The 9,263-nt window shown below is 32.5% G+C and overlaps 1 protein-coding gene across 1 annotated transcript; it reads left to right on the top strand.

Moving 5' to 3' along the window:
- Positions 2,058-2,582, top strand: LOC109342304 (uncharacterized mitochondrial protein AtMg00810-like). Its single transcript, XM_019580314.1, has one exon. The coding sequence runs from the start codon at positions 2,058-2,060 to the stop codon at positions 2,580-2,582; it is 525 nt and encodes a 174-aa protein (XP_019435859.1).

The raw sequence follows: 9,263 nt of genomic DNA, 5'->3' as shown, positions 1-9,263 counted from the left end.
AGTAAAACCTTGAATCTGTGCCATGTTTGCCACTTATCAAAATTGAAAATGTTACTTTACAATGAAAGTTTATCCAAGTCTTAGCTTGCTTTTGATTTAATACATATGGATATTTGGGGGTCATTCTCTATACCTAGCACATCAAGACACAAATATTTCTTAACAGTGGTTGATGACAAGTCTAGGTTCACTTGGGTTTAATTTCTTAAACTCAAATGAGAGAGTTCATCTTTAATCAATTATTTTGCAAATATGGCATATACTCAGTTTGGACTCATGGTCTAGTGCATATGTACTAATAATGGCAAAGAGTTTTGTTTACAAGAGTTTTATAATCTTCAAGGTGTTTTGCATCAAACCACCTATGTGAAGACACCCCAACAAAATGGGATAGTGGAACGTAAACACCAACTCATATTGGAAGTTACACGAGCACTCATGTTTCAATCTAACACCCCTCACTGTTTTTGGATTATGGAATCTAACATGCTATACATCTCATTAATAGACAACCAACTCCTTTTCTATCTCAGAAATGACCTTATGAAGTTCTTTATGGTCATTCACCAAAAATATCCAACTTAAGAACTTATGGATGTTTAAGCTATGCATCTACTTTGACATCTCACAAAAAAAACTTAGGTCATAGATCAAGGAGATGTGCTTTCTTAGGTTTCAAACAAAGGGTCAAAGTTTATTTGTTGCTTGACATTCACAATCATGAAATATTTATTTCTAGGCATGTAATCTTATATGAACATCTCTTTCCTTTTACAACAACACCACATATATCTACTTCTACCAATTCTAATTTTATCCAATTCATGCTTACACCAATTCCTGCTATAATTGAAGATCCTTTTGGAGACCCTTCCTTTCTTGAGTCAGACAGATCAACACATACACAATCTCAATTCTCACCTCAACATACACAATCTCAGTCTAACAATTTCATTCATAACAGTCTTATACATACACACACTCCTGTTGCTGAGTCAACTAATGAGCCTCATACACATTCTATCATTGACATGCCTGTAGAGTCTGATGCCATTTATCCATCTCCTAATTCTTTTGTTCCTAGACAATCTCATAGAATCAAACATAGACCAAAGTACTTACAACAATATAATTGCACCTTTGTATCTAAGCCAACTCCATCAATGCCTTCATCTTCTGTGATACAATACCCTCTGTCTTAACATCTCTCTTATGATAAACTCTCAAGTGCTCACAAACACTACACTCTTGTCATTTCTATTGTTGATGAACCAACTCATTATGTTGAGGCTATTAAGAAAGATTGTTGGAGACAGGCTATCCAAAAAGAGTTAGATGCTTTGCATAACAGTGGTACATGGATACTTACTAAACTACCACTAGAGAAGAGAGCAATAGGGTGCAAATGAGTGTTTAAAGTGAAGCACAAAGCTGATGGTTCCATTGAGAAATACAAAGCAAGGCTTGTGGCTAAATGATTCACACAAACATAAGGTATAGACTACCTAGACACCTTAAGTCCTGTAGTAAAAGTAACTAGTTTTAGAGTGATTTTGTCTTTAGCCTCTGCACATCATTGGCATTTGCAGCAGTTGGATGTTAATACGACATTTCTTCATGGTGATCTTATTGAGGATGTGTATATTAAAATACCACATGGACTGACAGTATGTGATTCATCCCTTGTATGCAAGCTTCAGAAGTCATTGTATGGCCTCAAATAAGCCAACATGCAATGGCATGCTAAACTCATAAGTGTTCTGATCAAATCAATATATTTGAGATCCTCTTCAGATCATTCCCTTTAGCAATGATTTGGTTTACAATAATACTTGTTTATGTGGATGACTTGGTTCTTACTACCAATGATTTAGAAGAAATCCAAGAAATAAAACTGCTCTTAAACTCCAAGTTTAGCATCAAAGATCTTGGTCAATTGAAGTTTTTCTTAGGCTGGAAATAGGTAGAACTTCTCAAGGTATTATGCTCTATTAAAGGAAGCACACACTGGATTTTCTTGAAGAGTGTGGGTTACTTCCAAACCTTGTTATACTTCTATGGAATATAATGGGAAGCTTATACACTCCCAATCTGGATCTCCACTGTCTGAGCCAAGTTATTATAGGAGGTTGATGGGCAAGCTATTGTACTTGACTTGCACTCGACCTGATCTTAGCTTTGTTGTTGGGCATCTGAGCCAATTCTTTTCTACGCCAACGCATCACCATCTTACAGCAGCCATGAGAGTCTTGCGATATCTCAAAAGGTCCATAAGCACAGGAATCTTCTTTCCAGCAAAGAATGACTTGCTTACCAAAGAGTATTTTGATGCAGATTGGGATGCATGTCCTGATACTCGCAAGTCAGTATCTGGATATTGCTTCTTTCTAGGCAGTTCACCTATATCTTGGAAAAGCAAGAAAGAACAAATTGTTTCCTGTTCTTCTGCTGAAGCAGAATACCGAGCCATGGCTTTGGCATCATCTCAATTCAATGGTTGGTTTCCTTATTGGAAGCACTTGGGATTACTCATTCGGAAACGGTTCAATTATATTGTGACAACCATTCTGCAATGCATATAACTACCAACCGATGTATGAGTTTTTTCCACTTATAAAGTTTTTTATTTCTCTTCGCATATCTAATGTCGGGCTTTATACTTGAATAAATCCAACAAAAATAAAAATAAATTACCCATAAATATAAAACTGTATTCTCTATCTTTTTTTACTAATTAAATGGTAACTTTCATTTCGAGTATGATGTAAAAGATTCTACGGACATTCTTGTAAAAGTTTATAATTTGATTTCATCTTCTAATAAAAATTAATATATATATTATCTCTTATTGGTTTTTTGTCTTTGTACTGCCAAGGGGCATTTGCTTACCTTTTGGGTAAAAAAAACTAATTTATTTTAGGGTGTATGGTTACCTCTCCTAACAAGTGTCCCTCAAAGAATCAAACTCATGACTTTTTGGTCATCCTGAGATCTAACGAGGCTTTACGCTACTAGACCAACACTTTATTAGTTTATTGGTCTATGTATATTAAATATTTATTCAACCATAAAAATTAATATATATATATATGACAAAATATCTAATATGTAGCACCAAATAAATTTATTTGGTATGGTTAAAAAATTATAAAATTCAAACATAAGTATTAGGGATCTTAAAACAGAATAGGATCGGCGCTTCCAAGCACTCTTTTACCCTCTTTTGCTACCACTTTTGCAACAGATCTCTCATGAGCTAGCATATGCTTGAATTGTGAAGATATGTGAAAATATATAAACACATGTGGAGAGAGGTGAAGGAGGGAAGGGTGTGTAAATAGGATGAGGTGATATGTTAGTCATAATAACTGGAAAACTATATGGCAAAAGGATCATAAGTATACGCTTCCTTCAAGTTAGATATCATAACTTTATATTATATTGAATTTATAGGGTTGAGGTATATAAAGAAAAAAATAATGATCAAAATAATAAATTATACTAATAATATTATGAATGATAATATGATAATATTGTGATAAGAATAATATAATACTAACCTTGTTTATCCTGATATTATATTCTAAACTTACCTAAGTTCTAATCATATGATGAAATATTATGTCTATATGATATTCTTTATAGTATGATTTAATATATTCTAAAATATTATCATATCTTCTAATATTCTCCCCTCCTCAAATACTTTGGGGGAGAATTTCTCCTCCTTCTCCCCCATGGCCCCAAATGGGAGTAGTCGCGATTTACTTAAATCTTTATTGAAACATTTAACCTCTATTTTTCAATTCACTCTAATGTATGGATGAATGCCACAATAAAATTGCTTTAGACACATTTAACCTCGTATATATTGCAAATTTGCAACAAATTAAAGATATATCACCTGTACTATTTTCAGTTAACACAAAAATTATTGTTTACGGGAGGTAATAAATAGAAGAAAAAAATGGACGACTTCACACCTTTGGTTGGGGTGGGCCATAAAATCATTCATTAACTGTGACATGAAGTTCTAGTTCAACCCCCAATATATGCATTATTACCTTTTTTTATTTCTTTCACTTTTAGAGCATCCATAATGTTTAGAAATCCTTTTCATTTCCTTCTATTTATTTTCTCTAATGTTAGAACCTTTTTAATTAAAATTATAGTGTTTTGAAGGGTTGAACTTATTTAGTTGAAGAAAAACTAATTCAGAATCCTTAATCATCACAATTCACAATGAAAGAAACATTGGAACAAAAGTGCCTGATTCAGTAGTGACGTTGATGTTTTGGAACATGCTTGGTTACTTGCAACATTATTCCATACGATAATATCAGGAACGCTAAAAGATGTTTCCAAACGTGATTTTTTAATAAAAATACAATACTCTTCAACTTATTTTGGTAAAGTAATCAATTAATTTTTTTTGGACATATAAAAGAATTATTATACATCATGAAAGAGACATAATTTTCAACTTTTATCTAATTAATTCTACAAAACTTGATTCAGAGAGTGGAGTGATGATCTTGGACTATGACTACATCAAAGAATATGTACCAGTATTGTATTATGCACACAATAATTGGGTAATTTATAATGAAATAGCGCCACCCACCTCATTGTTTTTAATCCTTATTTTTTAAATGCCATGTCCTTTTTATTAAAAAAAATCTCTTAGTTTACAAAAGAAAATCATGTAGAGAAAGAAAAGGGGGAAAATAGCATAGAAGAATACTAAGAGGGGTCATGTACAAGGCACTTATAACGAATGTGTTGTTAAAAATTTATAACTTTTATTTAATGTTTGCATATTATATATTTAATACAACTATATTAATTATTTATATTTACAAAATAAATGGTCTAATTCTGACACAGTTCTAAAATTAATATGAACTTAATAAGTAATACTTCACATGGTATAAAGGGAACCCTTATATATTAATGTTTCAGGAATGACCACTATGGTACCCAACACAACAATTCATAAATAGTTTTTCCTTTCCCTATGAGAGAGAAGAAGAAGGTTGTTTGGGAATATAAGGATTTGGTAGAAGAAGATCATCATTTTAAAACTCTTAAGGCATATAAAAAAACGTTCACTTGAGAGAAACAAACATAGATTCATGTATGTGGTTGCATCTTTGTTTTATTATATGTGAGATTCAGAATCATTAGGGGTTGGTGATTAACTAATCATAAGGAAACTAACAAGTGATATTAAAGAAAATATTATGAATTAATAATTCTTCAGAAAAAGTTACTAGAGTATAATGACTATGTATTTTTTATAAGAAAATATATTAATAAGATATAAGGGGTGCCAACTTTGTTACAACTTACACAAAAGCTTAATACAAGTAAGTGGATCGATACACCACTGTGCAAAAGTGTATGAACTAGAACCCAAACTTTTTTAGAACGACAACCAAGATCTAATTTGGATCGAATCCATGATCAGAATAAGCCCAACTTTCTCCCATTAAAAATAACATAGTTTCTCATACTCCAAATAGACCAAATAACCACAAACCATAACATTCTCCAAAAAGGTTTCTCTTTACCAAAACAACAGAAAGATTCATACGTCTTCAAGGCCTCCACAATTGTATTTGGCATCAAACATGAATTTGTAGCCAAGAATAAAATCTTTTCCACACACTAGCAACAAAAGGGTATGAAAGAAACAAATGCTCTAATTGTTCGTCATGCACTATACACAAAGCACATTTCATATCATCCACTCCTATTATATTTCTCTTGTGAAGTTCACCTTTCGTGGCAACTCTTCCTTTCATAACCTTCCACATTAAACAACAGACCTTCGATGGAGCATAGTTAATCCAACATAAGTTAAGAATATTACCTGACTCTAAGGCAGTGGAATGTAATTAAGCCAAGTATGTCGTTCTCACCACATAGCATACTGACTTGTCAAAATACCATCTCCATTTATCACTAACCCCAAAAGTACACTCATGGTTTTGAATAAGATCATAAAGGCATGTCTCATCATCTTCTTCCCAGTCAACCGACCTCCTCCTCTACAAAATGTTCCAATTCCACTTCCCATTGATCCAAGCCTCACATTGTGGAATAGTTGCTCAGATTAAACCCCACTAGAATTCCGAGATAAAGAAATGGGATTGAACCAATTCTAGATCTACAAGACAAGAAAGTAGCTTCCATTGAAAGACGACTATCTGTCACCCAGATACCAATCAGAAAACTTTTGTTAAAATTAACCTTCAATCCAGAAACCGTCTCAAAGCACCTGAGAATACTCTTCACACACCAAATATTGTAATATTTTGGTATGCAAACAAGAATAGTATCATCTGCAAACTGAAGATCAGTAATTTCCACACTATGCCTTCCAACTTTATAACCTTGCAATTCCAACATTATTTATGTAATGTAAAGATTTATACATTATTAGTACATCATCTATCATTCATTTGTATTGCTTTTATTTCAGGGTCAATTATGATAAAATATGAATGATGGATGATAAAGAGAAAATTTAAAAATGTCAGTGTATATATCTTTTTCTCAAGTTATTATCTCCAATTTTGTATAAATTCTAATTTGTATCAAATATGATGTCAAGAATTTTATATATATATATATATTTGTATATGGAATATAATTTATTTGAGAGATTTGTATATTTGATATATTATTATCTTTTATATGGATTCATATATTATTTCGCCAATAACGTGTTTGACTATTTTTTATATAAAAAAAAGGAGGGATACACATTTTCTCTTCAATCCCGTAAGCAAAGTAGTTATCATGTCTATGGCATCCTTATCAGTTCATTGATTATAAGCCATTCATGTTTGTGAGTTGTGACTATTACCATCTTTATTGGAATTTGATGGTTATAATATTCAAGCACAATACCAAATGTGCAGAGGGAATGGTAGTTCATATGCATTTCTGTTATAAAAAAATTGTATATATTCTAGATGTGTGATAAATAGATATATATTGCATTGCAGTACAATTGATATACATGAGAATGTGTTTTTGTTTGTGTCACTAAGACTCTGGTTATTTTTTAAATATATATCTGTAGCATAATGCTTGTGAATATTTGGATAATGTGTGGATTTTTATACATGAGGATGTTATGTTATTTAACATCTGTTGAGAAAATTGAATATTTTTTAAATTAGTTGATACAATATGTTGTTAAAATAATATCTATTTTAGAAATTAATTTGAATAAAATTACATAAATGTTAGTATGATATTATTTAAATGAAATGTGATTGGCCCAAAGGAATATATTGTTTGGCCAAATAATAACATATGTGTGCCGATAAATATGTAACAAATATAAAAAAAATTATGCGAATAATAGTCGATTCAAATAAAGATTATTGTTTGACTTAACCAATTATTAATATTTGATCATTATATTGAAATTATCCATTATAAATTAATGTCCATGTTCAAAGACTAAAAATTAATAGTGTTCGATATATTGTGACAGTCTATTATGTGAACATGTCTAGTTGTATACACTACATGACTTGTTTGTTTATATATGAACATGTTATTATTTTTTGTTGGATGTATTAAGTGTCTTTTTTAGTGCTGCAAATGTTTCTCGCCAATTAAACAATATTCCAATGTTGAATGACAAATGTTAAGGTTTGAAAGGAAGTTGTAGAGATAATTTTCGGCTGTATAAATTTAGATCTGATTCTTCATGTAGAGAAATCTATTTCTACTCCGAAAAATCTCAACGAAGTTAAAATTGAGAAATGTGAACACTTTAACTGCATGTATCTAATGATCATGAAATGCTCTATTCTAGAAGCGTTTCGGAGCTTTACTTCTAACAGTTAAATTGCAAAGAAGTTTTTTTTTGAAGAAATTGAATAGTACTTTTCAAGAGTCATTTCTTTCTTTCCTCTAACAGTGGTATCAAGAGCTTTTCTTTTTTTTTTCGATCTTGGGTCTATAAACAAAAAGAAGAAAGCAAGAACAACCTTTTCATGGCAAACAATAGTGGATTCACTATGACACTACCAACGCTTGATGGAAAGAACTATGAAAGGTGAAGTGTGCAGATTAGGGTTATGTTTGGCTATCAAAAAGTTCTTGAGATAATGCAGAATGGGTACCAATCAGTTGGTGAGGATGCCACTGAAGCCTAGAGATCCACCTTCAGAGAGTGCAAGAAGAGAGACTGCAAAACCTTGTTCATGATTCATCAATACATGGATGAATCCAACTTTGAGAAGATTGTCAATGCCAAAATATCAAATGAGGCTTGGAATAATCTTGAAAAGAGTTGTGTAGGACCTGAGAAGGTTAAGAAAGTGAAGTTCCAGACCTTAAGAAGGGAGTATGAATTGTTGCAAATGAAAGAGGGTGACACCATATCAGAATGCTTCACAAAGATTAGATCTCTAACAAATCTAATGAAGGGGTATGGTGAGGTGATGAAAGATCAATTGGTGGTTGAAAAGGTGCTGAGAACTTTGACCTGCAAGTTTGATCATATTATGGTTGCCATAGAAGAATGAAAGGATCTTGAAGTGTTCAAGATAGAAGAGTTGTAGAGCTCATTGGAGGCACATGAGCAAAGAGTCAAAGAAAGAAGCCAAGATAGAGATTCTGAGCAAGCCCTTCAAGCCAAGTTCAGTAAGAATTACACTGGCTAGGGAAACTTCCAAATAAGTTGAAAGGTAGATGGAAGAATGATAAAGAGAAAGGTTATGAAGCAACCAGACAAGAGTTTGGCTCAACCTCCTCACATAAATCCAATATGCAAGATCAAGTCTTCAGGAGAAATAAGAAGAAGCTTGACAAGAGGAAAATCCAGTGCTTCAAGTGTAAGAACTTTGGGCATTATGCATATAAGTGTAGTTTCAAGCATGGTAGTGGTGGAGCTGAAGCTGAGGCAAGAATGGCTCAAGAAGGTGAGTCATATGAAGAGCAAGTACTCCTCATGGCCAAAATAGAGAAAGAGCATGTCAAGAGTCATTGTTGGTATCTTGACAATGGATGCTCTAATCACATGATTGGCCATAAGGACTGGTTTGTGAGACTTGATGAGTCAGCTAGAAGTAAAGTAAAATTTGCAGACCATAGCTCCATTGAGGCTGAAGGAATTGGAGATATCTCAATTCAAAGGAAGGATGGCAAACACTCATATATTCCTAATGTCTTGTATGTACCCAAGATGAGAAGCAACTTGTTGAGTCCTGGTCAATTGCTTGAGAAATGGTATA

The sequence above is a fragment of the Lupinus angustifolius genome, chromosome LG03, assembly GCF_001865875.1.
Source record: "Lupinus angustifolius cultivar Tanjil chromosome LG03, LupAngTanjil_v1.0, whole genome shotgun sequence".
Classification (NCBI taxonomy): domain Eukaryota; kingdom Viridiplantae; phylum Streptophyta; class Magnoliopsida; order Fabales; family Fabaceae; genus Lupinus; species Lupinus angustifolius.
This window is presented reverse-complemented; position numbering and strand designations above follow the sequence as displayed.

Excerpts from the sequence above, each read along its gene's own strand:
- LOC109342304 (XM_019580314.1), top strand. The coding sequence starts at position 2,058 with ATGGAATATAATGGGAAGCTTATACACTCCCAATCTGGATCTCCACTG.